The sequence below is a fragment of the Balearica regulorum genome, chromosome 7 (genome assembly GCF_011004875.1).
Source record: "Balearica regulorum gibbericeps isolate bBalReg1 chromosome 7, bBalReg1.pri, whole genome shotgun sequence".
Taxonomy (NCBI): domain Eukaryota; kingdom Metazoa; phylum Chordata; class Aves; order Gruiformes; family Gruidae; genus Balearica; species Balearica regulorum.
Genome location: NC_046190.1, coordinates 9646641 through 9665910, shown reverse-complemented (window position 1 = coordinate 9665910; position 19270 = coordinate 9646641). Strand labels below are relative to the sequence as shown.

The window sequence follows — 19270 nt, the reverse complement described above, 5'->3', positions numbered from 1 at the left end:
CAGGCCCTTTCGCTCGATTTGGTTCACTGAAAACCTCAAGGGACTTAGGGCACCTGACAATGGAGTACACACCCCTAAGTCACCTAGGTGCTTTGATAAATTATCTTCCCGTGTGCTTCCAGATTCAGGCCCCTTGCTTTGTGAATGATGCAAACGGTGCCTGCGATAAGATAGATTCTCCTTCCCCAAGTATCCTTTCTAATTAAAATAGCTAAAGCATTGCTATTGTAAATGTACACTGAATCTTTTTTCATTATAACAGAAGTTCAAGTATTTAATAAAAACCCCAAGTATATATTTACATTGTGATTAGTCAATTTATTTTGGTCAAAAGGCAATAAATACAGAAATCTATGCATTTACTGCTGGAATAGAGATATTTCAGATCCTGTAAATTAATTATCATGGAATTAAAATGTGAACATGCTGTTGTGACTAACCAGAATCTTGTCATCTTGATGCTCTTCCTCCATCAACCTCTCAGCCACTGAAGGACTAAGTAACAGTTGTCAGTTTGTGCCATTTTGACCAACTAATTCTTCAGAACAGTAAAATCTAGGATTTTACACAGATTTCTGTGCCACTTTCACAGTCAAGCCAATAGATTAAAATCCTATTTAGCTATATTTCCCATTCTTACCATTACTTTCACTGGCTGGTCTAGCCACAGTTAATGAGAAAATTTAGTTAGCTTCCATTTGTCTTTGAAAACAGATGCAATTATGATGCCTACCTGTACGTACGTAACAACAGGCAGTTAAAACTCCTTTTTAAATGCTGATAGTTATGCAGAAGGCCAGAGAACTTTATTAACCAATTATCTGATATCAGACTTCCTTAGATTCGTATGTCTAACGATCAAGGGTTTACAGGACTTGTTGACATTTGTTTCAATTACACACACTCAACAACTGAATCAGAAAACATCTTAATCCCTTAGTTTTACTGTTGTTTCACTTCTGAATAAACCGACCAGTTGAATGTTGATCTAAAGCAGAAAATATGTAATATCATGGCCATCACTTAAAAACAAAAATTTTGTGACAAAGTATTTTTCCATGCATATGTCAAAAATGCCTCATCAACTTGAATATCAGAAATAATATGCAAGAAAGGAAATAATGTCTGAAAGCCCTTAAAGCTCAGTAACACTGGATATGTTCAACAGTAACTAAGACATAATTGGTTTTATTTTTTTTCAAGCTCCATCATTAAGAGATTGATTAGTTATACAGTGCAAAAATTAAAATCTCACTGCAACTCACTCAAAACATAGTATGCACTGCAAAGCATCTGTATGCCACTTCAAATAAGTGTAGTGTGTAGTAAAATTCCGCAACATCTCAGGCTGGTATTGGGTAGACAGAACCACGTTGATGCCAAACCCTGTAGATCTCTCACACAAGTATGCCTGTATGGTTAAAGGCTGTATATGCAAAATACCAGATGCTTGTGCTGGCAGGTAATCAAATGTCAGGAAAAATGTAAAAAACAGTGGTCTGTAGCACCTGCCTTTTCTGCATCTTCATGTTGGTTATTCCACAAAAGTTTTAGTTATGTCTGCTTTATTCTCTGTTCCAGTTCATGCTTGTGTTTAATAAGCCGTTCTATTTCTGTTCCTAGAGTTTGAAGGTTTTCCTTTGGGGGGGGAAAAAAAGGATAGGGTAAGTTATACAGGGAAAATGAGTCAATCAGCACAAAATGCTGTTTATGTCAGCAGGTTGATACTTTCAAGTATCCAGAACAAGCGCAAGTGATTAGACAGAGTTGGAGAAAACCAACCTCATTTCAATAAAGGACGCAAAACTCTCAGCAAGTCTTTTTTTGCAGTTACTAATATTCTACAGGCTGTCTGGAAAGCATAGTGTTCAAAGGGAATGATAATTGCAGGAAGAGATCTGCAACTTCTGCAGAACGCTGCAGTCCAGCTGGCAGCCTGCACATTTTCCAGCTTGCCATCTTTCCCTTGCAGCAGACACGCTGCCCCAAGAGCTCCATAGGGCACCCAGCTGCTGCACAGGGCCAGGCATGCAAAGCCCATGCCCCTGGCCCCACATTACTGGGGGAAAGCACAGAGAGGCTCCTCCCTCCTCAATGCACAAGCAGCCCAGAATTTATTTCAAGCAGCAGCCCATTAGTGCTGTGTACAATGAGGGTCCCAAAACAGAGGTTCAGTATGGACTGTGTTACAGAACCCTTTGATTAAGCCAATGCTATCAGCGTCACCAATTCACAGTGAGCCAACTTCTGAAAAGCCTCCTTCTTTTATTAGCACGCATCTCTTTGAAGGCAGTATCTCAGAACCACAAGAATATGCTGAAGAACTGGCATAGCTACTCACTTTCAATGTAATATTTTTCAGTAATGTATCTTCTAAAACAGCCTGCAGCTTCCTGTTTATTTCTAAGGAGAGTTCCAACGTGAGACCGCTATCTGCGGGATGAGATGTATACAGAGATGCCATAATCCCGCCCCGTCTACTCAAGTGTACTTTGTTGAAGTCAGAGGCCTCTGATGATAGTGTTCCAGCTTCCTCCCGCAAAATGTAACTCTGAATAATTCTGGGGGGGGGGAAATTAAAAACACATTATAGCATTACAAGGCAGTGAAGAGTCAGACATTGAAGTAACTTCAGATTCCTGACATAAGAGTAATTTTATTTTCAAGCAATACTGTATTACTGAAAAGGCAGTAAAAATCAGCTCCTGCAATTTCTAGGTCAGAGGAAAACCTGGCATACCACAAGTGTCCTTGGAGATGCTGGTAAGCTGAATCACGACAATGCGTGAGGTTTATATATTTAGAAGTATTTTGAGAATTTGAGAAATATTGCTACTGGAGCAAAAAAGGTACTTAAAAAATGCCTCTCTCTACTTTGCTGAATCACTCCAGATGGGGAATCTTAAGCTTTCAACAGATAAGACAAAAATTATGAAGTCTCTGCTCAAGAGTCTTCACAAGCTGTCATCATGTTCTATGAAATGGTACTAGATGGGCATAAATGTATAGGTTCATTAACCAAGGGCTATACTTAACAGACAACTTTACTATCCAGAGGAAGGGATATGCCACAACTTCTTTGCCTCCTCACTGAAGTTCCAGACATCACCCTGTATGATGGTATTTCCATCACATGGAATCTTGTCTCACACGTTAAATACCGACCACCTTTGGCTCAGACATGTTGTCTGATACACATGCCAGAATACCATCTGGAATGTTGCAGATTCTCCTTCCAAAATAAACACTTACTATCAGCATCCTTTTAAGCACATGAAGAGAATGGACTTTTATGTTAGCCAGTGGCAGCAGTCCACCTCAAATCAGCCACCTGGTGACCATTTTGCTACCAAAAAAAACCACTTGCACCATTCTATTCCTCCTGAAATTTTTTAGTAGTAAACAACTCAGTAACTGTCACTGCTGGGGAAACATAAGGAGGAAAAAAAACCCCAAGACTAATCCTACCTTTGAGACCTACTGTCATATTTTTATTGTTTTAAATATTTCCATTCAAACAATTACTTGTCTTACACAAAATTCAGAATACTTGTCTAGTGCACCAGTTCAACGCTGAAAAACTGTATGAACAGAACTCGGAACGTACTTTGTTTTCTTCCTGATTTCCTCCACGAGGTGTTTAATGTGATCCTCCATAAACTCCATCTTTTCATTTTTTCGAGCATGTGCCTTCTGTAGCCTTAGTATTCTTTCAACCAAGACAGACTTGTCCACCTCTGGGAAGCTGTCCACAGCTACTGAAGATCCAGTATTCTCAGGTGACCGATCCTCATTGCTGCTGCGCGCATTAAGGGACCCTGCCAATACATCCATGTTTGTAAAAGCTCTTTTTGCTTTTATATCAACAAGGCCAAGTGCAAGGTCCTGCACATGGGTCAGTGCAATCCCAAGCACAACTATAGGCTGGTTGCCCAGAGAGGCTGTGGATGCCCCATCCCTGGAAGTGTTTAAGACCAGGTTGGATGAGGCTTTGGGCAACCTGGTCTAGTGGAGGGTGTCCCTGCGTGTGGCAGGGGCGTTGTAACTAGATGATCTTTAAGGTCCCTTCCAACCCAAACCATTCTATGATTCTATGAGGTAAAACATCTCCACTAGTGCAGTGCATGCATTCATTACATTTCAGTAGCTTAGGATATTTTCTTCAGAACGTCAGTTTCTGTTTTATATAAGTGGATTTTTATATAAGCAATCCTTATACCATTTAAATGATACATGCTCAAACAGCAGTGGGCACAGTTCCTTTAGCATAAGCAAGCTTGCTTCAGTAATGCTTATTGCTGCATAAGTACCTTCATATTCATTAATATTACTTTGTAAAAGACTGAGCTGATTTTAAACATATCTGGTTTGGAGTCCACTAAAATTACACCACTATAATAACTGTGTACAGCCTGACAAAAGCCCTATGTATAAATACTCTGCAGCACTGATCACTTAGAGCTTGAAATATTTTTCTTTTCTTTCTACTCTTCTAAGTATTTCTCTCTCTTATACAGTGAGATTATAGGACACTGACAGAACTTAAAATCCAAAGATAGTGAGGAAGAAAACACATGTTGGTTTCTGTGCTAAAGATAACCACTTTACTTCTAACCAGATAGAAAGTAATGACTTTTACACAAATACACTGATGCCTCCAAACATGCTAATTGATTTATCATTTACACAGTTGCAATTGTCAATAGTGCAATTAAACAATGTTGGAAGCCACTGCTCATTTCTGGTTTGCTTTTGGCAGCATTTAAGAGGGTCCTCTATAAACTGGAGTCCTCTGAGCTTCCTCCAAACATAAAAGCAACAAAATTAAAAGGTAGGCATTTAAAAAGAACCAAAATATATAAACATTATAAACATTAAACTTTAATCTTGTTATAAGAATAAGCATTTACAACTGCATTTTGGCGATTAAAGGCTATTTTATCAGCTTTAACGGGAGGCTGCCCACACACTGCATATGCACAAACCACAGAACGAGCAAGGCTCATGGCAGCACACCATGGCAACCTTATTAAGATCGAAGAATTGTTTTGGCAGCCCTGCTATGTGCTATATTACCTGATGAACTGGAACGGCTCCCCATGCTGCTGACTTCTTTGTCATAATTACCATTTTCCATCTGATCCAATTTCCTCCGTGCTAGAAGTATAATAAAATGATAGTTACCAAGAGCAGATTAAAAACCCAAAATCATAGTGTTACACAACATACAAAAACTCTAAGCTTCTCTGACCTACACTAATTTAACATGGCTTGACAACTGGAAGATAACAGTAGCAACTAAAAATCTTCGGGGAAAAAACCCAAGACCAAACAACCCCCCTCCTCTCCCTGTCCCCAACCACGAAGCACCTGGATGCAACATCCACCAAGATCCCTACACCCTGCAGCAGTTGCCAGTTGAAAGGGATAATGTCATACATATGATTAACTGGGAACGGTAAGATTGAAATTTGATTTTACTTTTCATTAGGACTGCCATATAAATAACTACTGAATGGCAGCTCTGTTCCAGGATCGCATAAACATATCACTACTGGGAGCTGAGTGTAGTACTTGTGCCAGAGCACCACTCATTCAGTAGGGATCAAGAAGGAAAGTGCACAGCTGTTCACATATATACACACACAAAGAGACATGGAACTTGTCTTGCACAATGCCAATAGGATCTCTTGTTTCAAATACACGTCAAACAGATTTGATTATATTCAAATCTATCTGCATTCAGAGCATATGTATTATTGGGTATTTAATGATTTCTATTTGTTGATAAAATTAGTCTTCAGTCTCTCCATAGCCATCTTCAAAAACTGAAGCTCTCTGTTTAATATACTAAAAATAACTGTCACCAGCAATTCCTGATACAGTCAGCAACTAGGAAACTTCTAGCAACGTTTGAATATACTCCTACACAGACCAGGATCCATACATACCCACAGTGACGTTTCAGTAGTCACAGACATGGTAACAAAGGCCAAGCTCTTTTGAAATAAATCTTTCATTTTATGTCTAAGCCCATTTGAAAAGTTGTATTTCAGACTGAAAATTGACACCAAGGTCTGTCTGCTGTAACTGCAGTTTCCCCAAGATTTAACTTGCTCACTCACTCTCACTGTCTTTAGGAATGGGGACAACTTGAAGGGCTACACTCAGTGTGAATACACAGACAGGACCTTCGTCTCTACCAGACACTGTGAAGGGGCTTACAGATGGGGCTGATCATTATATCCGAAAATAATTTCAACCTAGCTGAAGTTGTTTTGTGAGATCTTTCAGGTTTGCTGCATGTTTGCGCTTCTGCGTAGCCAGTTCATCTTTCAGTTCATCCACGTGGGTCTTCAGCGCTGTTAGTTCTTTCTGCTCTGAAGCTAGCTGAGCCTGTAGCGTTTCAACCTCTAGCTTTCGCTGATCCTCCTCCTTCTGCAACTTGGTGGCCTGAAATTGTAGTTTTATTTCAGTCATATAAAAAAAATTCCAGCCTAACCATACTGTATGCTCAACAGCCCCAGCTCTGCACTTCACCTGAGAATCATTCACATTTTACATTTATTATTTAGGCTAAACACTATCACTACAAATGAATATGCAGCACAGTGCAACGCTGCAGTAAGACTCCTGAACTATCTCCAAAACATCTACCTGATACAGTACAGAGCCATGCAGAGCTGTACAGTGCAGTCACACTGCCCTTCATGACACACTCAGTTTATTAAAAATTATGTTTATCTCATAGTACCAACAGGACCTAAGAAACAGTTTACAGCAATAAATTTCACAGACAACTTGCAATCTTCCGATTGTTTCAGTGACAGCTGCACAGAGAACAACTCTGTACTTAAACAGCAACACAGTAACACCCCCTCATTCCAGTGCAATGCACCTCAGGATTTCTTTCCCCTTAGAAACGTGAGGTGTACATATCCTGCTGTTGTTATTCTACCAAATTGGCAAACTTAATGAGAAATTGCAGTCAGGTAAGTAAAGACACAAGGTGGAATTCATGTGCCACATCTTTAACAGTATCAGAGATCTCACTAGTGCAAAAAACAAGCTGCACACTGTACTCACCAGATCATCTTTAGTCTGTTGAACACATTCCAGCTGATTCTGCAGCTCTCTTTCACTGTAAGAAAGCTTATCCAACTGGCTCTGTAAGGAATTGTTTTCAGACTGAAGCTGTGCATTCTTACTGGTTAATTTTTCAGTGAATATCAATAGCTCAGATTCTCTTTTCCGACTACCTTCAATGTCCTTCTGGAGATCAGCAATTAGAGAATTGAAACCATCTACTTCTTCCTTTAAAGCACTGATTTCTTGTTCATCTCTGTCAAAACAATTGTATTTTATTAGGGATAATCTGAGCTCAAAGATATGAAACCTTATTGAAATAAAAGCATTCAGGTGAAGACCAAATAAGGCAGAGGAACAATTAATGACCCTTGGGCATCTCTTAGTCACTGGATGGTTTTAAAGGCCAAGAGAGTTTGCAAGTTCCATTTCATGACATGCTGTAGGGCTGAAGTGACAAATATCTGTATCCACAGAAGGCCATGCAGTCGTTAGCTTCCTCAGGGAAGACCATCTCTCTGTATTCAACTTCATGAGTTTCAGTGCAGGGTATAAAGAAAACCCTCAAAACCAGATCCTATAGATAAGAGGAAGGTCTGCACATCCAACAAAGGTGGTCATTCTGCAAGATGGCTTGTCTTTAAGAGATGAGCTTTACCAGGAGAGCAGTATGGTGACTTCTGAAATATCCTTACCCAAGCAGTGCAGCTCCAATTCAAAGGACCTGTCTTACTCCCCCTATCCTCTACAAAACAAGCTCTTGTTTCTACTGAAGCACTCCTATCAGGAGGCTTTTGATCTATCACTTGCAAACAATTTGAGTGAGAAAGGCCACATCTTGAGTTATGATCAACATTTTAGAGAAAGTGATTGAGATTAATTTCAAAATTAAAGAGCTCTTAAACAAGTTACAGACTAAAAATGTCCTCTTCTCATTTGTTCTTGCAATATTATTTCATTAGTTCTTCAATCCCAGGATTTTCTACACCTTTCTAAAACCTTACCTTCCAACATCAGCAGAAAAACCCTCACCTCTCTTTCTCATAGGGAGTGTGTATATTCAAATTTAAAAATAAAAGTTATACAAAGCAAGGGCACACATCTCCTTTAATTCCCTGTCAATGTAATTACCAAGAGGCTCAATTTACTTTAAATCAACAACCCCATATCAACATGCCTCTTCAAACAGAGGTGAGGCTCAGGCAATCCAAATCATTAATAATTCTGAAAGTGAACTATAATTTTGTAAAAGTAAGTAACTGAATTCTACTGGAACTACCAAAATGAAGAGTTCACGTGGTTAATGACAACAGAAGTTAGCTAGCATTGCACTATCAAAGGATACATAAAATGTAATGCACAGTGCCTTTCCAGTCTTTTTTAGCCTAATTCCACCTTTCAAAAGGCCTAAGACCGAACAACTACAGCATTGATTTTTTTTTCCGCCCAGCCATTTATGATGCAAAATATCTCACCTATAGCTCCCATTTAAAAACCTATGCCAGAAGGCTAGGCTTATATCTTACATTTCTAAATACGTTGTTTCATTACAACTGGAGAAATCTCTAGTTAACAGTCAGGGTTGAACTAACAGGGTTGAATTAAATGTTTACACCATCCTAAAAGAGATCTCTAGCTTAGCCTTGAAGTTCTCCAATGAAGGAGACCAGGCAATACTGGAGGTAATCAGTATCCAGCTCAACCATAAAGCTCTTACCAGCATTCAACCTAAAACCATCTTTCCTGCAAAACTCTATTTTTATCCTTCCTCCTGCGAACAAGGATAGCTAAACATTCCTTTTATAGTAGCCTTTTATACATTTAAGGACACCTCCCTTCTGTCTTCTCTTCCCTAGGCTAAAGAAACCTGTCTCCTTATCAAGAGGATCAACCTTATCAAGAAAATAGATAAGATTTTGTGTGAATTAAGATGAAATTCCTTCCATTTGCTTCCAAGAACATGAAGGCAGAAAGTTTACTTATTCTGCACAACAACAAGAAAAGTGGTGGTCAAGATTCCAGGATTTCTCTTTCATAAAGGATAATGGGAATTTACTGGTTTGAGTTTTAAATCTCTGGTTGAGATTCCATAACTTTATCAAACATTCTGAGGAGTACTGGATACATGTTAAAATCATTCTAAAAGAGAAGTAAACGACAATATGAAACTTGATGTAGGGATAATAAGTGTTGTATGGGAAGGATACTTTAAAAAAATTATCCAAATCGAATAGGAATAACAGGTATTTAAGCATGTCTCAATTACTGAGAGGAAAAGATAACTGGAAAAACACATTTGTAGTTTCACACTATGATCACAGTCATTTTAATTCATTTGGCAAGACCCCAAGTGAAAAATAGCTGTTATTGATCAAAGGGTAAGCTTCAGTTGTCTATAACACACTGCCATTTCCCTAGAAAGGCTGATGACGTGGTGCCAATACAGCTGACCAGCACCATAGCAAATGGAAAAATGCTTCATTCTCTAAACCCTGAGGAAGGCATATAATCACTGAAATATTTTTCAATAATAAATAAAAACTATTTAAAAGCACAGGCAGGACACATGGATGGTTCTGCTTATCTGACATTTGTCTCTCTCCATTTGTGCAACACCATTAGAATCAGTGGATAGCATATGTATATTCTTGTCCTTATGTACCATATAGAAACATGACTGTGCTCAGACACTCCTGAAGTGGCCACGAACCCAACTCTTCTGAGATTATTTCCCTCACATTCTTAAATGAGCAAACTTTTGACACAACAGAATGAATTCCAGTTCATTAAAAATACAAGTGCTCCCCACTATCTGAATACAGCATCTGTCAAATATACAAAATTCTTTTTGTTAAATATGTTCATTAATGTGTTATAATTTTGAAAAAAAAAAATAAAAATCTATCTTTCCAGATTAGTTGCTTTTCCCCAATCGTTCAATAAAACCTGCGCTGGGCAGACACCTAGAAGACATAACTTCCTATAAAGCATGCCAGAAAGCTAGCACTTCTTATTCTAATAATGAAAGATGTTGAGTTAGATTTATCAGTCTCAATTCCCTTGTCTTATAAAGGGCCACCAAGGTTATCCTGAGTACTACCAATATTGATTTTGATTAGAAAAACACTTAAATTAGGACAGGGATTCTTCAAATTACAATACATTTTAAAGGATCAATAATTTCAATACAGAAAAACTTTCCACATCCCAGATAATCTTTTAAATCATTCCTCAAAGTGCATAGCTGTACCTCTGATGTTGATCCTGCAGACGATCTACAGTTTTGACTCTGTCCAGCAAATTCTGAATTTCAGTTTTCTGTCTATTAATAATTTCTTTATACTTGGATAACTCATCTTCTGTTCTTAAACGCTCATCCTCTAGACACTTTACCTAAATAGAAAAAGAAAATCAGAAACTATTTATTCTCCCAAACTTCAGAGCTGAGTTATTCTGATCAAATGTCTAGATTGTGTTATTTTTTGGTGGTTCCAAGTAGCTTAGAACAATACACCAAGTATTTCAGATGAAATATAGTCAGAAAAATAAACAAAAAAAAAAGGAAAAAATCAAATTAAACTAGTGTGATTAACATTAGTTTTGTTCAAAGACTCAAACTTATCAGTCTACTGGACCAGGATCCAAAGGCATCATCTTTCCCCGGTTACCAAGCCAACACCTTATTACATCTTCCTCCCTTTTTCTCAGGTCCTGCTGCGCTAAACCCCTGCTCTGGATAGAGGGACTGGCATGCTAATCTACATATAGACAGTTCAGAAGTTATGGATAGCATACACTCCTTACCAGAGGTCACACTTACAAACTCTACAAAACTAGCTTCATGGGTTGGAAAAGTTTACAAGTATTTTTCATTTTCTTAAGTTACTAAATTTACAATACATTTACTAAAATGTTTTTCACAACTTTTCAATCAAAATGAGGTGCATACCACGAAACAAAACATTGCTGTATTATGGATCAACCGATACTCCCTAAGAAAGGCTACCCAGAGTCAACAGTTACGTATCCCTTCCAGTCACATGCCAGCCAGTCTTTAATCACACTGTTTATTCCAAAAGAAGTAAAAATGCAATTAATAGAGTGCATATAGTCTTGTTCCAAAATCCAACAGTATGCCTTTAGCCCCACTGCATTTCAATACACAACATTACCTTTGTTCTCAGTGTTCGAAGCTCATCCATGCCTTCTTTAAATGTTCTCTTCAAGTCTTCCAGTTCTTTTATTTTTGCATGATGCACCTTTTAAAGAGTGAGAATCACCTTGAGAAATCTAAATGGACAGTGGCACCTCCTGGGATGTCAAAATAATCTAAGCCAATGCAGGCCAACACAACAGCTGAGAGGGCTTGAGGCAGAACAGGTACCCTAAAGGCTTGTTTCACTTAATCAAAAAGCAAAGCAAAGCTTAGAAGCTTCTTTATTCTCAGAACTGAGAGCAAAAGTGAGCTTACACACTCTAGTTTCAGGCGTACAAATCTATGCCACAACAGCCCCTGGGGAAAGTTCTAGGCAAGCTGAAATGTGGTTAACTCTGAAGATGGCATATGAACGTACGAGCTGTGAGCAGTACTAAATCATTAGAGAATTTAACTTTTTGGCTAACAAGTCTCTACACAGAACAGAGGCTGTTCCCTGTCACTCCTTGCCATATAGCATGGCAAAATACTGGCCAGAGAAAGGCCTGCCTATCCATCTGAATTTGTACTTTAAATTACAGCAACATTCATGTTTATAAATGAAAGAGCAGTTATTTCGTCCTCATTACATCATATTTTTCCCATAAGTTTTGTTTTCAAAAAGCGAATCCAAGGTAATAGCTAAAAACATCCTCCAAAAACCAGGGCTGGAGGCAGACACCTGGGATGTAGTAAAGAAAAACATCTGGCAAAAATTGTAAGCAGCTTAAAATAAGATTCTCAAAATTAAAACCTCATGGCATTCTTAACTACTAAGTTGCCAACTGTGTTGACTCCACACATCACATATTTACCTCCAGGTGATCAGACTTCTCCTGAATTTGTTTCTCTAGTTCCCCTTTAGTTACTCGGAGTTTTGCATCCAATTCATTTGATTTAATTTCTTCTGACTCCTAAAAGGATTTAAGAAATGTAAGTACAGTATTAGAATTTTACATTCCCCTTTTTAGTTTTATAAGCAGACAGCTTTTCACATCACTGAGTCTTTTCTGTAGGTACACATCTAACAATTCCCAACATGCCAAGAAAGACCCCCTCCACTGCACGCCAATCAAGGCAAACAGTTTCCCTTTTATTTAACAACTTTCCAAGTAAAGAAATAAGTGAACAGTCATCTCAGCTTTGCAGCTCACACAGGAGAACTCTTCCCTGCTACAGCATAAGCTAGCAAGAGAAGGAAAAAGACAACTCAGATGCTAAACACTAATTTCACCTCCTGAGAAAATGTGCCTACTTGATAGGTTTTTATCATTTCTTGACAGTTTTTCCTTATCTGGTCTGCTTCTTCTTTTGCTTCAGTTAATTTTGTCATCGCATCTTTGAGACGTTCTTTGGTTTCCTACAAAAACCAGTAACAAATAATGGGTTAAACCTGTTTATCTAACTTAATCTGGGAAAAGCATTTCTCATCATAAAAGCTTCCTATTTCAGTCTGGAAAGAATTAACAAGAAGAACAAAAAACCCCATCCAGCATTATTTTCCTCTTGTTTCCATTCAACTATTACTTTATGCAATTTCATCTGTTCCAACACTGAAAGCAGAACAAAAGGATCCTCGGTTATGTGCCATGCACATTTTCAGATGATAGATTTAACTATCACATAAGAACTAAACTAAGATGACAGTTAATTCATATTAAAAAAGTTGATCAGATTAAACAGAAAGATTAAACAGAATCCCCCCCCCATACATCCTCCCCTCACATCCTTTCAACATTTCCATTTCACTATCAATATTTTTAAGAGCATTATTCTGACTTTTGCTGTGGGTATTCAAATTAAACAAAAAACACTTTAGAAACAGATTTTAATACTATATAAAAAGTAAACAGTACAGCAACTACATTCCTCTGACTATATTTTCATGCCATGGTATCAGTACTACTTCACTAACCTTATGTGAATCCATTTCTGTTTTCAATTTGTTCTGAGCCCATTTTACTTTGATAACATGAGAATTGATTTCTTCTTTCAATTTTTCCATTTCTCTGTTGAGTCGAGTGGCTTCACCATCCTAAAAAGATTTCATAGATTTTATTTTATTTTATAGATTTGTATCATCCAGTGCTTCTACAACAAGACTCCTGCTCAAGTGTCAAAAGTGGGTTTTGGGGTTTTTTTTCCCCTTACTATCTGGATTTTGCAAAAGCACACACATACTTGAGAGCGCTCAGTAATGCTTTAACCCATAATCCAGTGAAAAAGACATTAGCATTCTGGTTTGAATAGCAAGGAAAGATTGCATTACTGTTAGTGTACATGAATGTTACATATCTGTTAAAACGCAAAGAACAGGCTAGAGTTCTGATCTAAAATAAGTACCACCTGGGTAAGCTGCACAGTCCTCTTTTTGTTCCTTTTTGGCAAAAGGATGAGGAAACAGAGGTTCAAAGTGGTATAGTCATATATTATACAAGGCTATGGACAAAAACCGTGACACCAACGGAATGGTATTACCAACTACACAAGTGCAGACTACTGTGAGCACTGACTCACAAAAATGTAATGCAAGTCAAATCGCTAACCTGTGCCAAGAAAAGGATGTTAACAGAAGCCACTGCTGGTGTAACCTTCTATACCAGTACCCACAAAACACTGCATTAAGCCAAATTTCCAAACTGTGTTTCTGAAGCAATAGGCTCATCTTACCAAAAAAGTTTAAAGCAGCACCATATGAGAGCAGTACAATTCCTGTAAGGCTCTAGTGTAATCCTCAGGAGTTATGAAGATAGATAGCATGTTAAGTTTTGTTTAGGAAACCTGAAGTCATGCTCCCACTTCCTGTTCATGTGAGAGAGGACACTGAGGTGATTTTTTTGTTTCAGAAGTGTAATTTTTAGGGCTTTTATTCAGATGTATTTTCCTGATCCCTCTGTGCATAGTACAATTGCTCAGAAGAGGGACGAATTAAAGTTTGAACCCTATTAATTTTTCAATTTGGGGATCTTTCACATAAAGTAGAATTGTGAAGCACAGCTGTGAAGCACAAAACAAAAAGGCCTGGATAATTTAAGAGGCTGATGGGAATCTCTTCCTGGCTTCTAAAAAAATAACAGCTTTTTTTTTTTTTAATAGGGCCTGAAAAACCCTATTGCTTTTTTACCGGTATTTAGCAGTACTAAAGAGAACAGAAAATAGCAAAAAAGACTGCAATAATTTAATGCCATTGCAGCCTTTAAAGAAAAAAAGAAAATCCAAACAAACAAGCTAGAAATTCCCTCAAAATCCAGGCACCTGCAACAAGCAGTCTTTTCTGTTTTGTCAAAAAAACCCTAATGTTTCACAAACTAATATTCAGAGAAATATTAAAAGGAACTTCAAAAAGATGACAATGAGAACTCAGTAACTTCTTCCCCTTCCCTTGGAGGAAAGGGGTTTATCACAGCTATACAGCAAAACCAAATGAAAACAGGTTCCTTTCACCAAGTAGAACAGCAAACAAGTGAAAAGGTTGTTCTGTTCTGATAGTGCTTTTAATCATTCACTCAAGCCATACAGCAATACTTAGAGCACCTTAGTTTCATAGAGCTGGTGCAATCTTCCTTTTTCCTGAGAAAGTTGTTTGATTTTATTAGTATGCTTTTCTATTTCTTTATTTGCATCTCTCACTCTTCTCTCAAGTATCTCCTTTTCCTTTCGGAGGTCAAGCGACTCCTTCTCCCCTCGGACATATTTCATCACCATTGTTTCCTTTTCATGGCGTGCTTCTTCACATTTCTTGTTTGCCTTGAAAAACATTAAAATAGAATGAATCAATCTTGTATTTCATAATTAGCTTTTATAAGACACTACTGGATATTTTCAATATTGTAGCATAATAAAGTAGGACTCAAAATTGTCTCAGCTTTGCAAAGTCTAACATTAGATTCCGCTTGTAACAGAGTGTGTGTGTGTATATATATACACGTAAAAGCAGCTGCAGCTTCACAGATAAACATCTCAAATGACTTATCAATCCATTAGTAATTTGGAATACAATTTGTTGTTTCAGAACAAAAAGAAGTGTATTTGGTAAAGTTTTAGTAACAAAATAAATTTGCAAATACTCAGTACTAGTCCTGCCTTCCCCTGTCCACATGACAACTACACAGTCATTATCCAGTGGTTTATTTTTCGAGTGGCTTATTTTTACAGATCCCCCCTGCCCCAGCACTAACAAATTCTGCTTCAAATAAAAAAAAAAAAAAAGCATACAGTGAGCTTTAGAATTCATACAATAGAGAAAATACTTGGCATGATATGATATTAAGAAGGGAAAAAAAAAAAATCATCTCAGCTCTCAGTAATACATGACACAAAATAAGAGTTTTGTGCTGGAGTTGAGAAAAATACTAATTTTGTTACAGCCTGCCTGAAAAAATCACTACCAGCTTTTATCTCTTTTTGAATGAAGATCAGCCTACAGGTAAGGAAAACGAGGTTTCATTGAGGGCTGAATTCCATACATATAAACATATGCATTAAAGAGTTATCAGGCACTCTAGAATGTTAACAGCTATTTAGAAATTCACTGATGCCAGTTATCAAAAATGCATATATAACTGCACGTGAGTAGTTCCAATTTTGGAAAATGTTTACTTACCTAGTGATCTAACAACCTAGGCTGCATGTTTCCTACAAGAACCAAGTTTGTTCATAAGATTTGAAATAATTAAAGGTTTTCCATATTACCTGTTCCATTCTAAAGGCCATCTCTTTATGCAACTGCTGAATAGCATTTTTGGCTGCTGCATCTTGAGTTAAAAGTTTGTCCTTACTCACTTTCACTTCTTTATTAAGCTCTTCCATTCTCGCTTCCAGCTAAAAAAAGACAACATTATGATATAATTATAGGGAAAATAAGACTTTGATCATGTTTTGTACAGGCAGGAACATTCCAGACAAAATTAGATGCTTCAACAGGTATTTACCTGCATTTTACAGCTGTCAAGCTGCAACTATCCTTATCAACATCTAGCTTTGTATTTCAGGACAAGCATGAAAGATGTCAATTCTTAACTTCAGTGAGACTGAAGATACATCAAATCAAGTAAAACACAGAGCACAGTAATTTACTACACAAAAAACTAGATTCACAGCAAATGCTGAGGCTTCACCTTCTACCCTTTTGTTGCTATCCCTGTGCCATATCCTTCACTGTGCCAGCAAAGCAGTCATGCACCCATACTGAACTGGGCTGGGAATTAATTCATTGAAAAATAACTCGCCAAATAAAGAGGTACTTACTCACTGTGCTGGCACTTGTGTTGGCTGCCTACTGAACCAAGGCAGAGATCTGATCCAGCTGAAGAATAACTACCAATGTTCAACTGGAACATTCCCCACAGCATGTTCACTGCACAGTCATGAAAGTTCAGTAGAAGCGGCAGCACTAGCACAAGAGCAAGCGGTGGCTACGTAAGCTGTACCGCTGCCCAAAGGTTGTTCAAATTGTGCCTTAACACCTGTCCTCTTGTTCCAGGGGAAAGCCGATTCAACAAGGTTAGTTTTGTTTGGGGTTTTTTGGGGGTATGTGTGTAAAAAAAGTACAAGATCTCAGTGTCAGTATCTTACATTTTTGTGCAATTCCAAACTGCTACATAAAAGACAAGAACAACCTAAAATGCTTCTCCTACCACTCAATGAATTGATCAATGAATTGATTTGCAAATGAATCATTGCCCATACAAAATAAAAGTTTTACACGCACAAGCATGCATGTACAGTTTGCTTGCAGTTGTGAGTGCAGCCAAGCTTTCATTGTCTTGAAAGCTACCAGAAAACGCTAGTTTAGCAATTGTAACAATAAACACATCATAAATAAAAACACCTCAAGTGTTTCACTGCAATATATCTTTCTTACAAGTCCAGGTGTTATGTGACTACAATATAAGAGTATTACACCTCAAACCAGTATTTTCTGAAATTACCTGCAAGCATGTAGTATCACAGATGCTTCATTTTGCTTTCTGGTCAGGTAAGAACTCCCTCACAAATATTTTTTTTAAATTATTTTTTCAGAATGGAATAAAGCAATTGATTCATAATATTGTTCCATGAAATCATACAGTGCTATCATGGAAATACAGACAACAGAGAACAACTAAGCTGCTCATACTGATTTATTCAGGCATATGCAATTCCAATTTGTAGTTTAGAAATAAGACTTTTTCAATTCCATTTTCAATCACATCATGGATTTTCAAAGATTCTTTGAAATTAACCAACAACAAACTTTCTACCCACATCAGTACATTCCTCTGGAACACCAGGAGCCTGACACACTGCTTTGAGAACAGATTTCTGTGCAATGCAGACATTAACAGAGAAACCTGACAACTAGGGTAGTCTCCAGAACTTTGACAAACAGAAATCAGTAATTTAAATACAGCTTAGAAATCTGGCAAGAGGTAGCAATCAGTTTATAAAGCTAGGCCAACCAACCGTAGAAACATTAGCAGATAACTGTGTAAGAGACAAGCAATGACACCTGATGTGACATCTTTTCGTCCCAGACTAAATCCAGCCTACACCAATGCACACTCCACGTTCCTCTTTGGCCTGTCATAGTTCTAACAATTCACCGGGGAAACACCTGTATATAGTAACCCATAAATACCAAAATAATGTGCAAGACTACCATGCACTCTATACATGTTCCACGCATTGTTAACGTTTACAACTGTAACCACACCCCCACCCACTTTATTAGCAGATGCAGTAGTTAAACAACAGAGGATAAAGATGACAAATTAAGAAGAAATCGGGCTTGATAAAACACTTGCATAACGTCTCCTTTATGACTACATATAAGAAATAAATAATCCTATCAGGACAAAAGACTGAACTTGTCATTTTTTGTGAAAAGACCTAACAGGCCTTGAACATGCAGTGTCTCCAGCAGGAAGCCAAGGTACACACAGCCTACCCACCACGGCAACCCACCAAACAGAAACTCTCTTGACTAAGAGAGACTCCCAGATATGGACCACTTAAGTGATCTGAATCTAGACAGTGAGTTTATCCAAAGACACTAAACGCTTTCAGCCAATAATACTACTGAATAATATTTCTTGGAATGGAAGAGCAGATCTATCCTCTTAGAAGGCTTAGGATACAAAGCGTGGGCATTGCTTCCTTCTCCTCTATGCTACCAAGGACATCTTGTTAAACAGTGGCAATAGTTACATGTAGACAGGTGAGATACTAACCAGCACTTCTGTTTTGTTATCTGTACCTGTTTAATAATGCTGAGGTGCTGCTTTTCTGTTTCTGTTCGTTTTTTCAATTCATCTTTTAAGTTGTCCTTTTCTGAGCAAATTTCCAAAATCAGTTCCTGATGTTTTTTATTTTCCTTAATCAATCTGTAAAGAAAAAATAAAAAAGAAAGAAATGAAAACCAAGGTACATCAGTACTCTGTTTGTTTTTAATTTTGAGATATATGGGTTTTGCTCTTTGATCTACAAATTTTATTGAGAGTTAAAGCCAGAAACACTAATGAAATCCATGAGAGCCTTACAAAAACAAAAGAGAATGTTGTGCATGTGAAACTTAACTCCAAACCAGCAAGCAGCATCTTCCTTGTGAGGAAAGCGCTTGTTCCCAGCATTTTGGGGTTGTTATGGTCCATGATGACATGAGACATTTGGTACCTTTATGCAACTACAGAACTGTAAATGTTAACAATTTTAAGGTACTTGTAAGACAGTGGCTTCCAGTCAGATAGCTCAGCCAGCCAAACGTCTGAAAACACAGGCATTGCAATTCATTTCACGGATTGCACAGAGTAGCCCTTGAAGTTCACAACCTGGTAAGAAATGGACCCCTGATTTTTTAAGTCTTAAGTAGGTACATAACTACAATAGTGTCTATGCTCATACTTCTTATAAAGTTCAATTTTTTAGCAATAGTTTGCTCCTTTGCAGCTCAGCTGTTTGAAGCTGACATGTACTTAGTTCAACTTTCTACCATTACAACAGAACATTGTT

General features: G+C 37.7%; 1 protein-coding gene across 5 annotated transcripts in view; it reads right to left on the bottom strand.

The window, feature by feature from the left end:
• Positions 1–767: 767 nt before the first annotated feature.
• Positions 768–19270, bottom strand: part of CCDC186 (coiled-coil domain containing 186) — a 35760-nt gene continuing 17257 nt past the window's right edge. For 3 of the 5 annotated variants that reach the window (XM_075757845.1, XM_075757846.1, XM_075757847.1), the window contains 14 exons: positions 18519–18645; positions 15974–16102; positions 14816–15028; positions 13197–13316; positions 12516–12641; positions 12097–12195; positions 11259–11345; positions 10337–10479; positions 7087–7342; positions 6264–6453; positions 5077–5157; positions 3608–3818; positions 2342–2561; positions 768–1638 (listed from right to left, as the gene is read on the bottom strand). In XM_075757845.1, the coding sequence (XP_075613960.1) occupies positions 1555–1638; positions 2342–2561; positions 3608–3818; positions 5077–5157; positions 6264–6453; positions 7087–7342; positions 10337–10479; positions 11259–11345; positions 12097–12195; positions 12516–12641; positions 13197–13316; positions 14816–15028; positions 15974–16102; positions 18519–18645 (2086 nt within the window). In that variant the 3' untranslated portion in view covers positions 768–1554. Of the gene's footprint in view, positions 1639–2341; positions 2562–3596; positions 3819–5076; positions 5158–6263; positions 6454–7086; positions 7343–10336; positions 10480–11258; positions 11346–12096; positions 12196–12515; positions 12642–13196; positions 13317–14815; positions 15029–15973; positions 16103–18518; positions 18646–19270 lie in introns of those variants that run through there. The other 2 variants (XM_075757848.1, XM_075757849.1) reach the window with 2 other exon arrangements.